Source organism: Misgurnus anguillicaudatus, chromosome 10, assembly GCF_027580225.2.
Source record: "Misgurnus anguillicaudatus chromosome 10, ASM2758022v2, whole genome shotgun sequence".
NCBI classification, from domain to species: domain Eukaryota; kingdom Metazoa; phylum Chordata; class Actinopteri; order Cypriniformes; family Cobitidae; genus Misgurnus; species Misgurnus anguillicaudatus.
In genome coordinates, this window is record NC_073346.2 from 17,559,332 (window position 1) to 17,584,301 (window position 24,970).

The window sequence follows — 24,970 nt, forward strand, 5'->3', positions numbered from 1 at the left end:
GGTGAATTCATGCTTTTTATTGTTTTATTATTTCTTGTGACTGAAGATGTTAAGGAATTTTATATCTGGGGGGGGATTCAAGGCCCTGGGAAGTTTTTGACAATATACATACATACAAGTCATTGAAAGTGCTTGAATATTTTATGCAAGAAGTTTTCTGGAAACAAAATCCATATTATTCCCTGTGTAGTGTAGGATAATATCACTCTTTAAGCACACGTGCTAAACTGTTCGCTTTAAATGCTTATATCTTCTGTATGTGAATGTTGATTCATACCATACTTCCTGTGTCCCTAAAACGCCGTCTTTGGCAATATTTCAGGTGATATACTTCCTGGCTCCCGTGTCACCCTATCTTTGTCGTTAAGCCTCACCATTGGTTGAATTTGATATACGCATTCAGACGCACTTACCCCTGGAGGCGTCGTAAAGTGTCACCGCAGTGACGCAGCACGAGTTCCCTCAAAAGGGAACTGTAACAATGTATCTTAAAAGGTAAGACGATGTAACCTTGCTCTTACTTGAAATGTGTCCCCACATTTAGTCTTTGAATTTAAAGGGGCCATGGCATGAAAATCTGACTTTCCATGTTTAAGTGCTATGATTGGGTCCCCAGTGCTTCTATCAATCTAGAAAATGTAAAAAAGATCAACCCAGTAACTTAGTTTTGGTAAACCATACTCTACAAGCACAGGTTGTTGAAATTTGGCTCTCCTTATGATGTCATAAGGAGCTCTTATTATAATAATCCCACCCCTTAATCTGCACCATGCAACCACAGCACTGCCATTTAGTGCAGAAAAAAGCACAATTGAGTTTTAATTGCAACAAACGACCATCATTTTGATCAGTGTTTGAATTTTATCAGCTCATTTGCATTTTAAAGGACACACCCAAAACAGCAAATTTTTGAACACACCTACAAAGTGGCGATTTTAACATGCTATAAATAATTTATTATAGCATGGTATTTTGAGCTAAAACTTCCCACATGTGCTCTGGGGACACCAAAGATTTATTTGACATCTTAAAAAAAGTCTTGTGTCATAGCCCCTTTAAGGCTATGGACCTGGAAAGTCCTTGAAAGGTTCTTGGATTTGAAGTTAACTAAGGTGTGGGAACCCTGTATCTGATGCTTTGAGTTCATCTGAACTGTTATGGTTAATGGTTAGTTGCATGTATTAGTTAATCTTTCTATATCATTTCGGACCTTTGCTTTTACAAAGGAATTACAGGCATTGTATGCTTGACCCGTATTTATTTGCCCTTACCTAAAGCACAAACAGCAATATTTGCTCTGAAATCAGATTGTATGTGGTTCCCATGTAGTGGATAAAAAGCCTATTTATTGCATTTATGTAGGCCTAGCTGTAAAATATTCCATCCCCATTTTAGGATTTTCAGAAATTCATAGGACGCGTTGCAGACTATAATTTGATCGGGTTATAAATGGATGAACAGCTCTCATCGCAGGTTTCCTCAGCGGCCGACCCACCCACCTGTATAGCTAAGTGCACACTGGCTAATTGCTGTCTGTAGGAAGACAAGCAGATGAGGGTGGACAGGTACAAGCTAACAGTACTACAGCATGTGAAAAAATCAAACCGTTTATTCAGGAGTAAAGGTAAATCTCCTGCAGGCACGACTTCAAAACAACTTTCAATAGCAAAATCATTTTTTCCCTTTGTATCTGTGCCATAAAAGGTGTATAAATTGGTCTGTCACCGAATGGTTAATATTTTATGACCGCCATGGATTGTGTGCAGTGCGGTATACATGAGCTGATTGCGCCGCTCTCCATGGTGCTGAAATGGCGATTGACGACTAGCCAGAGGCCCCTAATCCGCAAAATTTGACCAGATGTGTAGCCTACCCTACCGTAGTACCAGAATTTAATATTTAAAAGAGGTGTTTCATTTCATACTAATTTACAATAGAGGTAGGCTATAATAATTACATATCTTTGAAAATCTCTAAAGCAAATCTGTGCATAAATTAATGCAAAAGCATCCTTAGGTGCTCGTTGATCTTCTTTAATAAGACAAAGTTTAATTTATTGTCCGACAACCTAAATTATTCATATTGTTAATGAGGTAGTCAGGTCAGGAACTGTGATTGCAATTTGTGTCATAGAAACCGGCGCAATCGATTAGGCAGTGTGCATAACTTAAATCCGTAAATAAATCGATATTTTCAAGTATTGTGTAAAGATCGAGGCTTAACTGAAGGCGTGTAGCAAATAATGCTGCGATGCTTTTGCCATCATGCAGGCTTATGTCATTATTGGATGAAATTCGTTGCAGTTTTTCCAAATCACTTACAGCCATCACATATAGCAAAAGCTTATTATCCTGCGTCGCTTTTTCATAACCATTCTTTAAGGCTAAGGCATGAAGATGATTAGAGTCACAAACAAAATGACATCGTTGGCATGGCAACCTCTCCGTGTCTGTGTATGTGTGTGTGTGTGTGTGTGTGTATGTGTGCCCCCCTCCTCATACTCCATATTGCTTAGCCAGCCATAATCGTGCAAAGGATAAGAAGTAGTTTGAGAAACGAAACACTTGAAGCGGTCGGAATCAGCGTTATCAATCTTTCCTCGACACCGTATTGCGAAACCAATAAACGCACAATTCAGCGTAGCGGACCTCCGTGAGACCACCTGCCCCATTCCAACGTTGTTTCGTGACAGGGTCGGAATGTTCTCGCGTGCACACTTTGCAGGCGGCGTCGATGAACGGCAACGCTAAAGAGCAACACTTGCGTGTCGCTTCAGAGAAATTGAACACGAGAATGGCAACAGGCACTTTCTTCTGCATTTGCCTTATTATGCGTTATTTAAAGTAAATCAGAGTCTATTTTGACGGAAAAGGTATCACCTGGAATGCTTTCACAGTAGTTTGTACAAGCAATTAAGTTAAAACCGTTGCGCAGGAAATGTGAAACATTGAGGCGTTATGTTTACGAACATGGAAACTGTGGTAGATGAAAGAAAACCCTGCAAAGAATTTGGCTCTACTTGTTTTGTTACCGAGAGACGAGAATAAGATCGCCAGAGGAGTGGTGCAACAGTTTGTGGGAATAAAACAATTTCTCAGCCACCATCGTCACTCTGAGCTGAACACGATATGAGACCGACGGTGTCGTGACATCTGCACAGGTAAGTTGGACTTCGTTGCACACGATGCCGTGTTCATGCGCATTTGTTTTGTTGTATTCTTGTCGAGCTGATTCCGCTTCAAAAAAAAAAAAAGATAATGTCAAGCAAGACCAGTTCGCACGACATACTCTGTCGTGAGAACGCGTAAGAAGTCATATTTCCTGTTTTCAGTCCGTTACACTAACAGGAGAGAGATGTTCACACATATGTAAGTGTAAGGTGGTTACACATCAGCTTTCGTGCAAACATGCATTCACGCCCACGCAGACGGCCATTCATTGCTCTCGCGCAGCTTGTCATGTCCACCTACTCACCCTCGTGCGCATTACAGCTCGAGACAAATCGATATGCGAAAGTCATAGTCTCACTTTAACATGAACAAGTTATCAAAAATACAACAAAACCTGTTGTTGTTGTGCAGTATTGTGTCTAGACCAACAGAAGTCTGATTTGCTCAGTGGGTTGAACCGAGGACTTCAGTCTCTCAGAGACACTGTCTCTATAGGTATGATGTGTGGTGATCGTTTGTTGCCTTATTATGGTAAGAACACTGACTCATACATTGACAGGATCTATTTGTACCTTATTATCCATGATGACATTTTCAGGCCCACACATAGGCACCAATTTTAAGACATAATTGTGGGATATTGTTTAGAAAAAATATTAGCTTACAGTATTGATTTTTAAAAAATCATAACTTAAAGATGTAAAAAAATTATAATTTAATAGAAAAAACTCTTATTATTATTTTACCAAAATCTTAAGAGTTCAAACAGAAGTGCCAGTGCAGCTTCAATGCAGCTGAAGGCATTTTGCCAAATGGTGTTAAGTAATGAGGTGAACCCTTAGTCAAGTCAATGTGCCAGACGTGCAGGTCCTTATACTGATCTAATAACCTCTCCCATGATAATCTTTTATTTAATTGTACATGCATTGGAAATATGCGTTATTGAGTTAGCCTTGTTATTTTATTTGTATTGGTGGCATCCATTACATAATTTTCGAGTACATTTAATTTAAAGCCCAATTGAATAAAGCTATTTGCTTTCAATAGTCTTGCTCACAAAAAGATATTTGCTTACAAGAGGCATCAAAAACAGTTAATTTTTCCACCATACAAACACCATTTTTGAGGACTGTACCTTAAAAAGGGTTTTCATTTTGTCCTAGACTTTTAAAAATAAAGGTTTGTAAAGTGTTCTTGACAGCCTTGCCATTGAAGACCCATTTTCGTTCTTCTCCAAAGAACCTTTTGGTCATAAAACAACCATTTCTTAACCTTTTCATTCATCTTACATTACTAAGAAACTTTTGTTCAACAGAAATGTTATGTGAATGTTAAAGGTTAAAACCTTTTTTTAAATGGCCCCTAGCTGTCACTGGGTCGATACCCTTTCAAAAAGTACACCTTTGCGCCTAAAGAGTAAATTCAAAACAGTACATCACAGGTTCATATTGCTGCTAAATGTATACATATTGGTATCTAATGGTACATATTAAGATTTTTCAAAGGGTGCTGCCCCATTAAGGGTAATTTTGTCTGACAATGTACATTAAGTTGATTAAATGGGTTCCACACCAACTCATAATCCATGACAAGGCAATAAATATACATTGTTTTAGTTTTGGAAGAGATGGTATAGACGCATGGGATGTAATGGACTACTACTATCAACATTTAGGCAAGAACAAGATGGTCTGTGTCACAGGGATGTGATGGAAAAGGGCAAGCTATTGTTCTTTCAAGAAGAAAGGAAGTTTTGAGGGGAGAAGGAGGTCTATTCATCCTATCTATCATTCTCTTTCTCGTTCTCTTCTTCTATACAAGTCTGAACTACTGCAGTGCTATTCTGAGAGAGAGAGAGAGAGAGCTGCCTCAACCCACGCACTGAATATCACAGAGAGAGAAAGAAAGGGAGGGCGATAAAGAGAAGTCGAGAAAACATTCAAAACAGACATGTTTTGCAACCGAACAAAAATAAAATAGAGAGAAAATGGCACGATTTTACAGTATGAGATTTAAAACGGATGTATTGTTTGTAATTCCGTCCTGTAAATTCTCACGTTCTCGCCGTTCTCGAAACTGCTTGCGAATGCGCCACATCTTCAGTGTCACATCTCTTAGAAGTCGCCCACAGTGCCTTGCTGATTGGGTGCCATGTTCAGGAAAGGCTAATCCAGTTTTTAGAGGCGCATACTGTTTCACATAGACGAGAAGGTGTTGAAATGGCCTACACTTTATTATATATATATGCAAACGAGAGGTAACTGTTTTAATGGTATAGACTTTTATAGATCTGCTCCCACTAAAACTGTAAATGGCTCAGATCTGAACATGAATCACACAGCGGCACACCTGTTAAGATCAGTGTATACAGGTCTTCTCACTGCTTTTGTATTTGTATACATATTCACATTTATGGATTTGGTAGATGCTTTTATCCATAGTAACCTCTTGAGTGCATTTAAGGTATATGTTTAGTTATATTTGTTCTCCCTGGAACTCAAACTCATGAACTTTGCATAGCAAGCACTAACAATTGAGCTACAGGAACATGGGAACAGGAACATCATTTGAAGAGTTGGGTTCCAAAAGGCAATAAAGCCATTTTGACTCATTTCGGTAAAAACGTGATTTCTATATCAAGAAAGTGACAAGATGAAAGTTCTATTTTCTGTAACAAACTTTAACATAGCATCTTTAGGTTATAATAACATTAAAAATTCAAAGATTTATTATAAAAACTGATTATTTTTTCTGCAAAATAAAATAAATCCATGACAATTTTTTTCAAAATGCTATACATCTATTGAATCAATATATTAATGTGCATTCATCTTTGCCATGTTATATTCATTTAGTTGACTAGTGGTATAGACTGATTAAATAAAATAAACATTAATGGCATTAATCAAAACACTTACTTTGTCATATTAAGAACACTGTCATTGCTGCAGTCTTCCTTGGGACGTTGTCGCTGAACTTTTTTGACAGCGATCAGCTAAAATGTTTTGGTCCCACTGATCTATATAAATGACTGGATTGCGCATGACATCACAACTGTGAAGCCACCGCGCCGCCATGTTGGTATACCCAAACATTCTATTAAATCAATGGACGCGAACAGATTTTAATGATAAAACATCACTTTTACTAGTCTCTGTTTTTATATCTGAAGTTACCCTGTACATTATTACAGCACAAACGTCCTAAGCATGTACATAGCTATTTACTGAAAGTTGTACATTTTAGTTTTTAATCAGTTATTTATACATTCATCTTCGTTACAGTATCAGATCAGCAGACAGACCGCAGCATATTTAGTATTAATGACAAACGTGCTCATTCTGAAATCTAAATAAATAATCATGCTTTGTACCGTATGTGCATGCAATAATTTGCTGGTTTTATGTTATCTAAACTTACAAGTTACCTAAACTTATTTAGAGAAATAACGCTGACCGTGTAGCTGAATGTCAAAAAAACTTTATTTATACCCGTGTCATTAACAGAACGCAGCAGACACACTCATCTTAACAGTTTTTTATAAATCCATTTTCCTGCCCGATTAAAACATAAACATTGCAAATAACACCGGAATTAACAGTTAATTTACGTACACATATCCTAAAAATAATCTTGCGTGACTGATACGCTGTAAAGCGGGTGAATTTAAAACATGATTTTGAATAGAAAGTCAATGACACCCTCTGTCGGTTGGGTATACCAAGATGGCGGCTCGAACTCTGTGCTGGCTTCACCTCATGCTGTTACGTTAAGCGTTCTATGCACAATCCAGTCATTTATATAGATCAGTGTTTGCTCCTGCTCGATTTTCGTTGACTTCGAGTAAAATAATGAAAAGTTTTTCATAAGATCCCTTGGGGTCAATGTGTTGACAGAAGCTTGATGCTGTCCTGTGAGAATTTTTCCGTCGCCCGAGTGGCTTACGTTTTTCCCCACCACAAAAAAACCACAATGCAATCAAAAGTATCATTTTTGATTGTTTGTTGATCACGAAGTACAAAGTAGATGAGAAACACTAGGATTTCGTGTGTATTTAACCCGCCGCCATTGTTGTTTGTAATGTGTGGAATGGTGCACTGTGATTTGTTGAGCGGATTTATTGCATTCTGTAGAGAAGGAGGTGTGGCGTTTATAAAAAGATGCCAGAAAAACACGGCGAATATCGAATTTTGCTTAAAAATTAAGAATTTACTTTTTAATACTGACCTGATACAATACTGATTTTGGTGGTAACTCATTAAAAAATGTTTTGGAACCAAACTCTTCATTTGTTTCCACATAGGTCAGGTAAAGCATTGGTGCTTGATGTCCTGCACCCATGCACATTTTTTTCAAAATGCACTTTAGCCATTATTGTATCTTTTTAATTATAAATCATAATTGAAAATGGAAGTAAATACAGATTAAAATTGATCTTGAATTATTATTTTACCAGAACGTTGTCTTTTGGGTGTGATATTGCCCTTAGTTCATTAGTAAATTTAGATATAAACCTTTTAAGTATGCACAGGAGTGTTGGGATAGTAAATAAGGATGTGTTCATTTTTTTTTACACATTTTTGTGTTATGCAATTTAACATATTATGTGTCATTTTGTGTTGATTTAAATATAAATAATAGTGACAACACAAGTTGTGTTAAAAGTAACACAAAATATGTTGTTCCAATAATAATACAGAGATGTGTCTAGTTTGTACATTTGTGTATTGTCCCAAAAATAACACTGATTTTCTTAAACACTCCTAGTGCTTTTGTAAAACTAAAGAGGACTGTAAATTAACTTTTTAGTATGATAAGAATTGATAAAAAAATCTAATTTATTTTTATCATGTTTACATTTTAATAACTGCTTAGTTAATATTTTTGTGGTTATGGTATTTTGTCTTTTGTATTTTAAGAGGCAACTGAAACTAACAGATCTAGATTTTGAAACCTCTTGATTGACATTTTGGTGCGTCACAGAAGTGTGTTATTGGTCTCTAATGTATGAACTTTAAGATTACACATTTATACGGTTTAGATTTGTGCAGTGTGTGTTGAGTATATGATAAATCTACTATAGAACAAAATAATGTCCGTATATCTTTACTATGTAGGCAAGCATACTGTCTGCATGTGTGAATGTGTTTTACCGTCTCCGTATTTGCTGTTAGCACTGTATGTTCCCGGTGTTGTGTATTGTGTGTACTGTGTATATGTGAGTGTGTGCTAGTAAGTGGTGTCACTGAACGCTTTCCATTCTCTTCCACCCACTCACTGCACTCCCACATACACACACATAACAAATACACACACATACACACAAAGCACCTCGACTCTGTCATACCTCTGGCTGTGTGTACTTCTGCAATGCTGTGCTCAGATTTAAACATACAGTATATCTAAATTGTTTTCTTTTTAATGCTAACTTTCTCTTAATTGTTATCTTATTGGTTTTCACAGGCCCCAACAATTGTAAAAATAAATAAATAAATAAGCAGATGGGTACTGATTAGACATATTAGAAGTGTCAGACTAACTTGATCACAACACTGTCTCTTTTACTTCCTCACCAACATTCTGACACACAGGCCTGGAGTCAGAAAAGCAGGATCTTTCTCTACCCCCTCCTCCTTGTGTAATGCATCATGCTATGCTGTCTGAAAGGCACTGATCACTATTTGTTCAGATCATTGCTACCATTCACTTCCCTCAATGCTTCTGATTCATGGCAACTTGTAGTAACACATTAGACAAACGGTCATCACATCATCTCTCCTTTGCTTTCTTAGAAGATTGACGTCCGAATTTGCACCTGTACAGCATGTAATAAGAGCTGCAGTACAAATATTGTGTTTATCTTCAAATCCTTAACATTTCTTTCCATTTTTACATTTAGATACATGAATATCTAAATTGTTCATCTAACAGTAGAGGTACATTTTCAGATAATTCAGCTTATGCCATGAGTAATCTTAACTTTAAAGTTGCAATAGCCACAAATTTAAGACTAAACAATTGAATAAAAAATTATTGTATGTGATAAATGGTACAAAAATTGTATAATGTAATACCTCTATAATACCCTTACCCTATCCTAAAAGGTTATAAAAATGACACCCACAATCAGTTAAAATTCAAGTATAAATTTTAAATATATTATAATCAAATTCAAATATAATCAAAATAAAAAGAATCAGAAATGAAAAGTAAATTAAATGTTCAGTCTCTAATTTCATTTCTGATTTGTTTTATTTTGATTACATATATTTATTATACATTTATACATTTATTTATTATTACACTATTACATTTTATGTTATTATAAGCTCCTGCAAGAATTTTGGTAGAAAACAGGACATTCACTTCATTTTATTTATTTATTAGTGCCATTCCAGCATCTTTGGCTAAATGTATGGCGAGAACTGGTTAATCTATACACAAGTTAATCTACACCAGGTGCTGATTTACACACATGTCATAAAAAGTAAAGCCAAACCAGTTTAATTACCCCTGGTGGCTGGCTACAGTATAGCCATAAACCCAAACCTCTGTCGCTCTGTATATAAATTAATGGGACTTAAAAATCAAATTACACTTCAAATATTTTTTTAGCTTGATTTGTGTGTTTGTGATTGATTCAAATGGGGAAATGGGCAGAGCCTTGATATCGTGGCTCCACCTCAGGATCACTGCTGCGCAGACTTTGGCTCCAAATGATGTCACCGGCTTCATAATGCACAATAAAATGTCCTGGCGGATAGTATTATCATTTAAAATGTAATTATCATTACAACCATGTTTGAGTACCGTGATTTTGAAAACTCGCGGTAAATCCTGTCCAATCAGTTTGACGCAGGCGCACACATGCAACTTACTTTTTTGCACAAGAAGGCATTTAAGGGATTATGTATTGTATTCATTCATGGTAAACTTATTAGACAGATTTATTTATGTTTTTAACACAGAAAAAATTTCAGGGACATGAAATATTAAATTGTGATTTTCAAAAATAATACTTTTTTAAAAATGTTTTCTGTGTATCAGTTCTTTTTGAACATTTCCATTTCATTTGAACAAAACCATGATAATATTGATAACCGTGATAACTTTGGTCACTTTGGTTTCATTATATGAAATTTTCATACAGTCCCATCCCTACTGTAAACATTTTTACTGTATGCAGCTGTTTGCCAGTAACTTACTGTAGATTTAAAATTATGTATCTTACTGGCAAGAGTTTGTTCAAAGTTAAATGAACATTAAACATTAACAAGTCTTTGTCTTTACATAATAAACTATAAAATAGCAGCCTCGTGCACAGCATTCTGGGAACCAGAAATCCTCATCAACCTTTTTCTGTTTTATCCTTCAGATTTTGGTTCCCAGAATGGTTCGCTTAAATTTAAAGTCTTTTTAATGTTCATTTAACTTTGAACAAACTGCTGCCAGTAAATAAAATACATTTAAATCTACAGTAAATTACTGGCAAACAGCTGCCAGTAACACAGTAATTTCTATAGACATTTTTAACATTGTGCATGCAGAATGACAAACTAATTATGATTTTGAAAAAAAAATTGTGTATGTGTGCATGTAGCATATAACATTAATGTGTTGTTAATTTTTTCATAGATTCATCTTGCTGTCGCTGAACACTTAAGACCAACCCTGCAAAAAAGTGAGGAAACAGCCATGTCCACACCATGGGATTTTAAACCATTTTACCAAGAGATGCACCAAATTGTTTTAAACATCCCCCAGTCTCAATGAAAACTGGGCTTGTCATTAAAAACAAATCTGCTGCATGAATCTCAAGCCTCTGGAGGTTTTCATGAAGTGACTGCCCTTGAAAATATCTGTTGTGAAGACAATCTTACCTTGCAAACTTTTTGCCATCTTTCTGCCATCATCAGCTTTTTTGTGTATCTGTATGATCAGAACATTCGCTAATAACCTATAATACCTGTGGATGATTATAAAAGGTATATTTATTCTTTAAATTTGCACATGAGATTATTCAGCTGGTAATTTTTCATATGCTGAATAAAGAAATGAGTATTTATTATAGTTCACTAATGTAGATGTTTCCAGGCCAAAATGATTCCTCACCATAATTCCCTAAATCACTCAAGGGAGTTCACCGCTCTGGGCGGTCCTGTTAACACGTAAACAAGTGCAGTTGAAAGTTTAAAGAAATTGTTTATATCCATTAATAATCAGGGAGCATTGCAGGTCAGGGAAATTTGCCTAAAGACATAAAGTGCCATTTTTGAATGTAAGGAGTGCCCAAACAGAACAGTTTACATTTTTAAGATGTTTACAGTTTCCCCTTTCTCTTAAATTACTATTTCATTTTAAGAAGTGCCAAAACAGAGGAATTAATGTAAATACTTTACACAGTCGTACACTACAGTTGAATTGCCTTCGTGTGTCATCAATACACTAAACTATATATTAAGTAATATAACAATGATATCGAGAGAAGCCATTACTTGTTTGTCTGCGGATATGTGAAAATGTATATTTTTGAAGACTAATTCAAATGAATATTCTTTGAATTCTTTGTTGCCTGTTAGAAATACTATCGCCATTTGGATTGTTATACATAGGCCTGTCATTTTGTCTTCAGCTTTATGCTGGAACTAACATTGCATGTGATGACAGACTATATGTTTTGTAACTCACCTTGAAAGCAAAATAGTTTTTTGTCTCACAGTTTATTGCACACACCTAACAGACTTTTTTTAGACTGATTTGATATAGACTCAGATTCTATACTTCGGAGCACGTATTTTACATACAGCATTGAACAGGCTGTTTTTTATAAAAAAAGAAATCTACATTGTGCAGCAAGTTGAGTCAGCGAGAGGAAATAGCAGCGTTAGTCATGTAAAGATGATGCCCACCTTGGAAGCCCGAGTGCGTGTCATCATTCTCTTCCTGCTAATCGCCGTCCCACTTAACACTTTCTCAGCGAGCGTCCCGGGCCTGTCTAGAAACACACCAAATGGCCCTATCACCTTTACCACAACGCCCAACCCCAGATCTCAGGGAAGGGGCTTTCTGTTCCCACTTACTAAAACCGGTGGGAACATGCGAGGGAAGTCTATGAATCATTGGCCAAAGCAGCCGGCTGGAGCAGCTGAGATGCCCCCTAAGCCGCTGCCTCAGAAAAGCCTGCCGAGGAACATCACGGACGATGCCCTGAAACCCCCTTTGGAAGGAGCGCGAGTTCCGCCTCCTCGCAAACTGGTGGAAATAGATGTGTGCCGGGGCTATTACGATGTGATGGGGCAGTACGACCTCACCTTTAATTGTTCCAAGGATAACTTCATCTTCTGCTGTGGGACCTGCCACTACCGATTTTGTTGTCCGGATCGTACCCGAAGGCTGGATCAGAACACCTGCCACAACTACCACTCCCCCGTGTGGGCCAATACTGCCCCGCCGGCAACCAGGCCCTCAACGCCGGATCATCCTAACCTCAGCCGTATCGAGCAGAGCAACAACACAGTGTATGTTATCGGTGGGGTCATCTCATTTACAGTCGCAGTGGCCGTGGCCATTAAAGTGGCGTTCCACAAGGCATCACGCCAACCTAGGATCAGAGAACTTGACATGCCCAGGTAAGAAGTGGGAACCAATTATATTACAGTAGTCAGTGCTATACTGAAACTTAATGCTGATATTTTAATATGTGAAAGATGCTGTAAGTCATTTTAGTACCTTACCTGTTTTGCACAGACGCTAGGACATCATCATAGACCACCAGCAACATCTCAATGTTACACATAGGCCTAACAAAATTAAATAATACTGAACAGCTTCACATTGGCCTTGTATGGGTTTGTTAATTCGTAGTCATACTACTGGCTTACTGCTGTCATAAAAGGGCTACCTGGGGAGCTTGCAAAATGATTGACAGGTAGAAAGCACATCATAGCCTTCTGATTGGCTAATCAAAGAATTTGGTCGTGGACCCCTTTTTTTTGGACACCTATTGTAGCAAGTAACAGGAACGTTTCGTGTGCCATTCAGGAAACAATTTCTTAAAGCACCTTTACAGGATGTATCTTCATGAAAAGGAGGTCTCATGATGTACCTGTTCTCTGACTAATTTTTGCCGCATTGCTTGTCAGGGCTCTTGTGGAAATGTTGCGTCACCAGTCAAGTCCAGTCCAAGAGAGTGAGAGAAACAACAGTGTTGCCCTGGGAAGTGGAGGAGGAGAGGGGACACTTGGACGCCCTCCTAAAAACCACTATCCTACCCTACAGAGTAAAGATAATCGACGTAAGTGAGAATCATGTGTACGCCAGGTAATCTGTGACATAAAATTTGTAATTAATATACTTTTTTAGATAGAAAAAGCTGAATGGCAACTGCTAAAGGTCAAATATATAACTCATGGGTCAAATACTTGACATTAAAATGTAATGAAGTTCTGAAAGGGACTAATGTTACCATAAGGATATAATTATAGATTGCAGTTGCCTTGTGTTTTTATGTGTCATACAGAGTCCCCTCAAATTTGTGAACAACAGGCATACATTCAGGCAATAGCCAAATGATGAAAGGGCATTTGTGAATTATTTAGCATGGAGCTGTATACGATGGCATTAGATTGAACAGACGGTGTAAACATTTTGAAGATTTTGTGGACCTAGAAAGAGCTTAGTAGGGCAGCATTTAGCACAGTGTGTAGATATACAATATATATTGTAGTTCATATATTGCACATACAGTGAGGAATTAGAAATCATGGAAATCATGGATGGGTCTGAAATTCATTGTAGGTGCATGTTCACTGTGAGAGACATAATCTAAAAAAACGAAATCAGAAATCACAATATATGATTTTTTAACTATTTATTTGTATGATACAGCTGCAAATAAGTATTTGAACACTTGTCTATCAGCTAGAATTCTGACACTCAAAGACCTTTTAGTCTGCCTTTAAAGCTGCATAAAGACACCTGTCCACCCCATACAATCAGTAAGAATCCAACTACTAACATGGCCAAGACCAAAGAGCTGTCCAAAGACACTAGAGACAAAATACACCTCCACAAGGCTGGAAAGGGCTATGGGGAAATTGCCAAGCAGCTTGGTGAAAAAGGTCCACTGTTGGAGCAATCATTAGAAAATGGAAGAAGCTAAACATGACTGTCAATCTCCCTCGGACTGGGGCTCCATGCAAGATCTCACCTCGTGGGGTCTCAATGATCCTAAGAAAGGTGAGAAATCAGCCCAGAACTACATGGGAGGAGCTGGTCAATGACCTGAAAAGAGCTGGGACCACCATTTCCAAGGTTACTATAGGTAATACACTAAGACGTCATGGTTTGAAATCATGCATGGAAGGAAGGTTCCCCTGCTTAAACCAGCACATATCCAGGCCCATCTTAAGTTTACCAATGACCATTTGGATGATCCAGAGGAGTCATGGGAGAAAGTCATGTGGTCAGATGAGACCAAAATAGAACTTTTTGGTCATAATTCCACTAAACATGTTTGGAGGAAGAAGAATGATGAGAATTATCCCAAGAACACCATCCCTACTGTGAAGCATGGGGGTAGTAGCATCATGCTTTGGGGGTGTTTTTCTGCACATGGGACAGGGCGACTGCACTGTATTAAGGAGAGGATGACCGGGGCCATTTTTTACGAGATTTTGGGGAACAACCTCCTTCCCTCAGTTAGAGCATTGAAGATGGCACACAGCCAGGATAACCAAGGAGTGGCACTGTAAGAAGCATATCAAGGTTCTGGCGTGGCCTAGCCAGTCTCCAGACCTAAACCCAATAGAGAATCTTTGGAGGGAGCTCAAACTCCGTGTCTCTCAGCGACAGGCCAGAAACCTGACTGATCTAGAGAAGATCTGTGTGGAGGAGTGGGACAAAATCTCTCCTGCAGTGTGTGCAAACCTGGTGAAAAACTACAGGAAACGTTTGACATCTGTAATTGCAAACAAAGGCTACTGTACCAAATATTAACATTGACTTTCTCAGGTGTTCAAATACTTATTTGCAGCTGTATCATACAAATAAATAGTTTAAAAAAATCATACATTGTGATTTCTGGATTTTTTTAGATTATGTCTCTCACAGTGGACATGCACCTACGATGTCTACAATTTCAGAAGTGGGAGAACTTGCAAAATAGCAGGGTGTTCAACTACTTATTTTCCTCACTGTATATATTGGTTGATGAAGATATCGCTGCGAGCGTGCATATGAAAGGTTCATTTAAGAAATCGTATGGAAAAAACATGCGTCTACCCTCTGGTAGTACAAAAAGCCCAATGCTTGTGTCAATATCAAATAAGTATAGCAAATATAGCAAAGTAATATGTGACATTGCATGTGAAAACCTGGCTAAAGTCTTGTTATGGTTTAATGTACCTCAAAGATTTTAACTATTAATTTCAGTCAAAGATATCATGGTTATATTTCACAGAATGTTCTTTACATTATGTAGGAAACAGTAAATCACAAAAATGACTTTCACAGACAGGGTCACATATTAAAAATAAATAGCAAATATAGCATAGTAATATTAGTCGCCTTAAGCTCATACTGCATGATATATACTATAACAGTATAGTATACTTTGTATAAAATGTGTGTGCATAAAAGGATGTGTATTGTTTGGAGGGTCACAACACAGGAAAGACTTATTATGCCTTTATTCTGTTTCACAGTGGGAAATCTGCAACATAATTTTATCCATACAACAGGCACCAGCCCCAAACATACAGCGACCATTGGTAAGTGAACAGTAACATTCTAATAAAACCATTATAGTAGGACCATAGGGTTTAAAATATCCTAAATGGCCATCGTGTTGGTTTGTGTCTTTGAAGAGCGTGCACCACGTATGAATAACATGCAGATGACCACTGGTGGCACCTTGAAACCAAGCAAGCATACGAACGCCATGAAGCCCCAACCTTCTTTTCATCAATCCCTACACAACCTGGCCCAGCTTCCCCCCTCTTATGAAGCCGCCATGAAGCCTGAGATGAACAGATACTCTTCTCTTAAGCGTCTGGGTAAGTGCTTGATCAGCCATGGAGAAGGTTCATATTTTAAGGATATTATTGTTTTATAGGAATTACATAGTGGCCACTTGTGACTGCTCAAATTCAAAATTCTAAGTAAGTGTTCGGCGTGTCATGTGTGTTGTTCATGTTTTCAAAATATGTGTTTATTGCGTCATGTAAACCATGTGCATCACGTGTTTTATCAAAATAAGTGCCTGCTGCACACGCGTCAAAACCGTTTATGATAACAGAGACGCTCACGTTCACAAAATACACACAAGACACTCACTTAACAGTAAACTCATGTGCACGCATGAGATTTTGCGAGTATCTGGCAAACGCGAGCGTCTCTTTTATCATAAACCATTTAAATGCGTCTGCGGCAGGCACTTATTTTGACAAGACACGTGATGCACATATGTTCACTCGACGCGCAGAACACACATTTTGAAATTACAAACCACACACATAATGGGCTACATACATGTTGTGACGAACTTCGCATCGAGTGCCCTCGAAAAAAGTCAAGAAAGAAGTCACCGGCCGCCACTGGAATTACATAAAACTAATATATAAACACTGGGAAGTTTAGTGTTTTAAAGAAAAGAAAATGAGAATATAATGTCATTTAGGAGAGCAGCATAAAAAATCTGTATGTTATTTATTTAAAGCAATGTCAGTGTTTCATTGAAACACTTTAGGAGATCTAAATGTTTGCAAAGGTCAGATTAATGAGGGCAAAGTATTGCAAAGCAACTGCAATCTGTATAGACAAATAAAGCCTTAAGGCCTATCTCACAGTTAGATACTAACCCCCCTGGGAAGTGAGAGTTACAGTTGAAGCATAGGAAAATTATGCACAGATGAAGGTTATACAGGCTGATACAATGACTCAGGCTTAATACACCAAAATATGAAAGAGCTCAGGACAAAATACTGAATGAACATAATAATATTGTTATATAAATAAAATCATCATTTGCATTAAACACAGAATCCTTGATTGAAAGTGTTGGGTTTACATCATTTTTTTTTAATTAAAGATGCTGTAAGTGATATTTGGTTTTTGCCAGATGGAAACATCCATATTGCCTAATGATATAAGAGGCTTCTTTAAACTCCTAAATTGCAAATATTAATGTGGCCATGTGCAGCAGTCAGGCTCTTTTTCAGCCAACGAAATGTTTATGGTGCTTTCTGCTTGTCAGTCACTTTACATATATGAGAAGCAGGAAGCTAAAAGCGTCACTGTGTCGTGCTTGAACACCCTGTTGCTACCGTTGTTATGGACAACTAATGCAGCAGTATGTTCACAAGGTCAGCATACTGTTTGGCTTTGTGTGATATACCATTTATGTGTGTTATCTTTGGAAGGCTTTACATCTGGTGGAAATAAATGGTCCTTTAGTTTACAGCATTAGACAATTGCAAAAAGGTCAAAATATGTATGTATTATTATTAGGTACAGATATACATTTGGTATCAATGTATACCTTTAAGATACTAAAATGTATTTTGAGATGTGATAAGCTCTTTTTGATACCAGTATGCACCTCTAAGGTACTTCTATGAATGCTTTGGGTACAAAGGTTTTTAGAAAGGGTACAGCCCCAGTGACATCAAGGGTACATATTTTGACCATTTAACCTGACAGTGTACAGCAGTTTATAATGAATGTTCACTGCAAAAATATGAATTTCTTACTTTCTACATTTTTGCCTATACCAAATATAATAAAAATAATGACAGACGCAAAAATTACCTGAATGAAAATATCTGCATGTTGTGTAAAAAAAAATCAACATGATTCAAGTAAGGAATAATTGACGACGAGCCATTGAATTATAAGGAAACAATGCAAACCCAATGTGCAATTCGCGTCGTGCCGTTTCACCACGGATGTGCATTATTTTCAAATAATTCAAAGGACCGGAGTCAATTATTCCGCTTATACCACGGTTTCCATAAACATTGTTGTGGTGCCTATTTTTAGGACATTTGAAAAATTAGGTGTGTGGTTATTGAAAAATAATGCATAGGCTACCCACGGAACATTTCTCAACTAATCAGAATACAGCATTCAACAGACCCGTGGTATAACTCAATTTAATGGTGATGTACAATGTAAAACTCTATTTATGTAGGTATAGATAAATAATAAGGGTTCTGTACATGGTGATGACATATTGTCATTTCCTCCTTCTTATGTAAATGTGCATGCAAAAGTCCACTGGAAAACAGGCCAATCTCAACAAACTGTGACGTTACAGTCGAGATGTACACCCCAACATTAAATTACACATCAAATGAATTACAATGTTGTTAGAATTCTAAAAACAAAGTTGTGACTGTTTAGTTAGCGCTATATGCTAGTTAATGCTATATGCTAGCATTTAGGCTGAATTCTTACTATTTACATTAGACTTACGTTTTGCAGGTCCATACTGAAGAAAACACAAACTTACCACTCAGAACACCACTCAGATTTCCATTTTCTGAATAATAATAATGATTATTCCTCAAATTCTGCATCTGATACAGGCTCAAACTTTGGGTCTGTTAACACGCACGCACGCACGCACGCACACACATGCGCGCGCACACACACATTCTAGTTTTCATGTTTTGTGGGGACATTCCATAGATGTAATGGTTTTTATACCCTACAAACTGACTATTCTATTCCCTTCCCCTAACCCAAACCCTAACCCCAACCATCACAAAAAACTTTCTGCTACTTCACATTTTCAAGAAACACCATTCTGTTTGATTTATAAGCTTGTTTCCTTATGGGGACCCCAAAATGTCCCCACAAGATCACAAAAATACTGGTATTCCTATCTTTGAGCTTGGGGACAATTGGTCCCCACAACATGATAATAGGCTTTATGCCCAGCTGCACTACTTTCTGAACTTCAGCCGGCTCCTTGTGTCCTGTCTGCCATTATTGTTGTATGTATTGTTGTAATGTTTAACCATTTTTTTTAGCTTGGAGCCTAATAACATCTGGCAAAGGGACTACCAATGAAAACTAGCCCTAGGGCTAATTTGGGTATATTTACATATGTTAATTCATGTACACTGTCCCTTTTCTAAATAAATAAATTTGTATTCATTTGTATTCATTGGACAAACTGATTAATCCAGGTGTGCCTGACCTCAGTAGTCACAACAACAATAATCAGACACACCTGGATTAATCAGTTTGTCCAATAATGGCAGACAGGAAACAAGGAGCTGGCTGAAGTTCAGGAAGTAGTGCAGCTGGGCATAAAGCCTATTACCAGGTACACACACGCAAACTCAAATGAGCTGCTCTGAGAAACAGCCAATCAGAGCAGAGCTCAACATTATTATTCATGACCCTTTCAAATAAGGTGACAAATTCTAGGTTTGTAAAATGGACATGTAAAATTTCATTGAAATAATATATATAATGTCAACCAAGCTTATAGTTTTCTGTATTTTATGTTCTTTTCTGTTGATTGACTTGATGTGCCTCACTCAATTTCATGGTCTTTTAAAAAAGTGTTTTCTTCCACCTACAGAAAAAGGAGGATTGGAGGACTATTCGGGTTACTGTACAACGAAACGGAGGCCCAACAATCCCCCTCCTTCCTTTCATTCTTCCCAGCACCATCTTCCCTGGGGAGGCGACTACACGTTGGGGGGTCGAGGCACACTTCCTACCCATGCCAATCGCCCTCGAATACCTCATCCTCAATCTGCACCAAGCCACACCCCAAATCCCTACCCTCTGGATCCACCGGAGTCAAAGCAAAACCAGAATTACGATACGCTTTCAAAACCACCACGCCGTGTTAAGTCGACAGACCAGCTCCTTGCCCTCGCTGATGGAAACACCTTATCAAGGCTCTCAAAGAACCAGCAGCACCAGTACTACAAATCGAAAAACTCCAATAACCAGAACACCCTGCAGAAATCCAAGGAGAGGCTGCTAATGTCACCAGATCATCTAGACGAGGCCCTGGAATATGGCGAAGGTGGAAGCGGGATGGGTATGGGAATGGGCGACTACACGTCCGGAGGGGGTAGCGGGATGGGTAGCGGGATGGTGCCTACCCTGCCCCGCGTGAGCCATCAGAAAGCTCAGTCACAGCAGAACGTCTGCGCCACGCCATCACTTGACCGGCATCACATGATCAAGATGAACTCGCACCCGACATCGGGGCGAGAGCAAGAGCGGAATTCGGCAGCGATGTCCGGTCACCTGGGAGGAGGCGGGGTCGGAGGAGTGGGATGGGGCGACATGCCAGGAACAGGGGTTGTCATGGGAACAGGAACTCTTGGTGGACACAGTGCCAGGAGGCTTGCATTTGCAGCTAAAAGGCAAAATACCATCGAACAACTTCACTTCATCCCTGGTACAGGGGGGAGTGGAGGAGGAGTGGCGACAAACCAAGGGGTTAGAACAGGCAGCAAGAATGAGGTTACTGTGTGAGCAAGCCAGAGAGGCTATAGCGATAATGAAAGGGGAAGGAAGAAGATGGGTGAGGGATAGACTGTGTGAAAAGTTGGAGGATGGTATAAGGATGGTGGGAGATAGTGTGGGTGGAAAAGGGAAGAAATAACGAGTAAAGAGAGAAAAGGAGTAGGAAGATGTAAAGGAATAAGAGAAACTGAATTTGAAGGAGGGGGTGAGACAAACTACATGAAGCTAGGTTCAGAAAGAGCCAACTGGCACCATATTTTTACAGATATATATATATATATATATATTGTATATAGTGGCAAATTCATCAAATGAGATTAGGTAACAACAGTTGTAAGTCAGGTCTGATTGAGCTTCAAAGTTGTTGTGCTGTTTATGTTTACGAAATTTGCCGCTATAATCATGATGATCAAATGTTGCCATATACGATTATTTATTTGTGTAAAGTCTGCCTATAACCTACTGCGCAGAATATCGATAAAGTGTAATATACATTTCACACGAGGTGACAGATGAACTGACATTTTTTGTCATATGTTTTTATTCTCAAATATTGTACATTATTACACATTACAGATATAGCTGCTAATGGAGCCATATTTCAACAAACAGCTCTCATCTTATAAATATGATGGAAACATCAGGACTAATCCTTATGCAACGTATGCATAAGAGGAACAAGGAACAATCATCCAAACTGATTTATAAAGTTATTTACATATTGGCAAACAAACTAAGAATCATTGAGGGGGGAAGAGTCAAATAACGGAACGCAAGCATAATGCTGGATCTCTTTTTAAACCCGAATCCATGAGGACGTATTGCACAGTTGTTATAATTTATGTCAAAATGAACGATGATGGAACAATGCAAGAAGCTGAATTTTGAAAAACTGTAAAGAATTGACATGAATTTTGCATTGCATTTGGATCCTGCTCAATAAGAGAAAGCAAGCCTTACCATAAATGACCTGCAGTGTGGTTTAAACATGGATGTGCAAATCGAGTGAAAACCTGAGAAAAGAACACAAGTTCGCCCTTCAGTTGATACCTGGGGGATGCTTTGAACTATCAATGAAAGCCATTTTAGGACACTGTCGGGCAGGAAAGCCCAGATTAAAAACCAAGAGATATTTCTGACAATCATCTTTATCTTCATATAAAAAAGACTCATTAATGATCATTGGCACTTTGTTTGGATTCTGAGCCACTACTTTCTACAATGTTCAAGTGCTGGGATTTGTGAAAAGGGGGTTCGTCACACAGGACGCTGGACTACCAAAAGTATAAGGAAATGAATAAGACATATAGAGATGAGATCCTGTAAAGTTGGGTACGGTACTTGCTACTTTTTAGGAAACCTCAAGCTATTAAATGTAGATCTGATGAGAAAACAACACAGTAAGGGCACTCATAAATGTATTTTTATGACATAAAATAAGTGCATAACATGGCAGTCACATTATCTCGCTCAGGTGTGTAGGCATTTAAATGTGCATAAAGCAAACCTTCTGGACTGCTTTCTGAATCGCCATGTTGAAGCCATGTGTACATGCTGTTAAAACTGAGACTTTATGAACGAACCGAGGATACGGTTATGCCAAAACAGCTAACCTGTATTTTTAAATCTGCTGTTACTGAGCTGGACACAACACATCATACCTGACATTTTCATAACCAATAACGCTTATCAATATTAAGGGCTATACAACATATGCGTTAGTGGTACCTGCAAATGTTACCCACAGCTTATTTATTATTACTTAAATTAATCTTATTATTTGCAGAATAAAAAAATATGGAGTTGGTAATAATTAAAAAAAAAATTTAATGTGGGATTGGTTATAAAAAAACAAGATTTAATTTAGTGTATGGTTCTGACCTTTGAGAAATAGTTCAGGGGGCATATTACAGAAACGTCCTGTTTTTAAGTTAAGATCTGATCAGTTTGATGTTAGGATGTTTTTGTAATACAGCCCCAGCTCTCATTAATTCATTTGGACATACATAATCATATATATAGTGAAACTTATCTGTTTTTTGCCACAGATTTCATATCTCCTGGTTAATTTTCAGAAGCATTCTAAGTTTCAGATCATTTGCATATTATATGACTCCCGGTGATAGTTTATATTACATCAGAAGAGGATTGAAGGTGATATTCATTTAACTTTTCACTGGAACTAGTGTGTATCTTAATGAATTATTAATAACACTTAAAGACAATCTTCCTAACAGCTCTGTAATACTTAGGTGTTTGTTATTGTCATTACTATGACAGGTAATATTATGGTTATTGGTGATTTATTCTTGTTGTTATGGTTATCTTATGATTATGCTGGTGATTTATTTCCTCTGTGGTTTTTAGTGTTTTAAAGTGGTTATGTTTTATATATCTTTCTCATGAAGTTTTTTTGAAATTATGAGTAGAAAATAGAAGCACAAACTTTAAATACAACTCATTGTTTGCCAATTCTTCATGCATTCCTAATGATGAGGAGTGCCTTTAAAAATTTCCTAGTGTGATGTCATATTGTAATTGTTCTGAGCCTGCAAATGTCATTACTTGTTGCAGAGACATCACAATGGGTTTATAAATGATGTCATAGGATGTATGTTGTATGTTTGTAACTGAATGTCTTATTTTGTTGATTAAGTGAAATTTCAATTTTTTTAATGTTTATTTCAGGGACAATTCGAACAGTTGAATCAATTTAGTATTTTCTTTGTCATATAAAAAGTCTGTAGCAATGTCTGTTCAGTTTTGTATCCACAAGCCATAATTATGATATGTTTATAAAATTTCTTCACAAGGCATATTATTGGAGAAAATAGCAAACATTGGATGTGCAAATAAAGCCCTGAAGCATTTTACATAGTTGGTACTCTACAATGGAAAGTGCATCGCTTGCACAAACCAGCAGGACATTGTGCATAACAGTTTAAGAAAGTAGCATTTCACTTAAATCTTTACTTACAAAAATAGAGTTAATGTTTGCATAAATCACTTAAAATCAAGCATAATCTTTAAATATGTTTACATTGTTTTTAAAAAAAGCCCTCAAATACTTTATAAGGGGTTTTCAAACTAGTGGGTTGCACAAAGGGATCAGGTAGGTCACGAAAATTCTTGTGGTTGTTGTAGTAAATTACACATAAACAGTTTTGTCCTATTAATGGCAATGGTTTTAATATCAGGTATTTTGGGATTGCAATTAAACTTGGATTTAATTTATACAATCCGCTGGTTAAGTGTGATGTCATGCAACGCTTACGGGTCTAACTGATCTGAGGGAAATAACAGAAAATCAAGCTAATATACACTTGTATCATAATGCAAAATTACCAGAAACACTCGATCCTAATTTTATCTCCATAACAAAATCAGAGATGACCAGACGTGTAATGTTTTTTTTTTTACAAAATTATTAATATATTGCTGTCTGTGACTCTGTGAGCCTGGAGATTGCAGTGTACAATGAGTTTATAAAATTTTTGATTAAATGTGTGATATAAATAAATGTGCTCATAAACATCTGTTTAAATAATATCCTCTATTGAAATGAGGGGAGGCTTGGACCCGGAAACAGTATTCCTTATGTCATGACTTAACAAGCTGATTAATTCAGACAATTAAATGTATATATCGTCACCTTCCTAAAACACTTGCCTAAGTCAATTTTTCAGGTTTCTCAGAAAAATAGCTAAATAAAACAGCCTAAGCCATGTTGACTTAGGCCATTATACTACAGGGTAGAATAGCATGATCTGTTCAAATGCGGTTGTGGGCGTTTTTACAACACTTTTGCAAAAAAAAAAAAAAACATTTTTGTCAAAAAATTACTTTTTAGGCAATTATTTTAGGAAGGTGACATATATAAAATACTCTCTTCTAAAAGTAAAATAGAACTAATTTCTTTTTCCATATTTCTATAAAATATATTTTGGTTGGTCCTGAGATAGATTGTATCCATTTAAGTGGGTTATGGAATGAAAAAGTTTGGGAACCACTGCCTTAAATATAACCTACTGAATACTTTCTAAATTTTCATGCTGTTTAAATTTCACCTTTGTAGAATAAAGTTAACTAATAAAATGTTTGCCTCAAATGCTGACTGACACAAAAGAACCTTTGAATAACATATACACATTAATGTTATCATTCATCTATGTATTCTTAAAATAAGAATTATTATATCATGCTGATAATCTTTTAATAATTTTCCATGGAATCAAATTAAAAATAAAACTAGGAATTCCAAGGCAGCCATTTTGATAAAGACTTGCCATTGAATTTGAGCT

At 37.2% G+C, this 24,970-nt stretch overlaps 1 protein-coding gene across 1 annotated transcript; it reads left to right on the forward strand.

Annotated features, from left to right (window-relative positions):
* Positions 1-2,471: 2,471 nt before the first annotated feature.
* Positions 2,472-24,201, forward strand: shisa7a (shisa family member 7a). Its single transcript, XM_055209767.2, has 6 exons — positions 2,472-3,160; positions 10,806-12,799; positions 13,313-13,464; positions 15,875-15,940; positions 16,037-16,225; positions 19,765-24,201. Exons 2-6 carry the CDS (start codon positions 12,069-12,071, stop codon positions 20,676-20,678), a joined length of 2,052 nt encoding a protein of 683 aa, XP_055065742.1. The 5' UTR covers positions 2,472-3,160; positions 10,806-12,068; the 3' UTR covers positions 20,679-24,201.
* The last annotated feature ends 769 nt before the right edge of the window (positions 24,202-24,970 follow it).

What these genes read in the sequence shown, in the direction of transcription:
- shisa7a (XM_055209767.2), top strand. Translation starts at nt 12,069, where the DNA reads ATGATGCCCACCTTGGAAGCCCGAGTGCGTGTCATCATTCTCTTCCTG. An exon ending in CAAACATACAGCGACCATTG is followed by an intron (nt 15,941 to 16,036) that starts GTAAGTGAACAG and finishes GTGTCTTTGAAG; the next exon opens with AGCGTGCACCACGTATGAAT. An exon ending in CTCTTCTCTTAAGCGTCTGG is followed by an intron (nt 16,226 to 19,764) that starts GTAAGTGCTTGA and finishes TTCCACCTACAG; the next exon opens with AAAAAGGAGGATTGGAGGAC.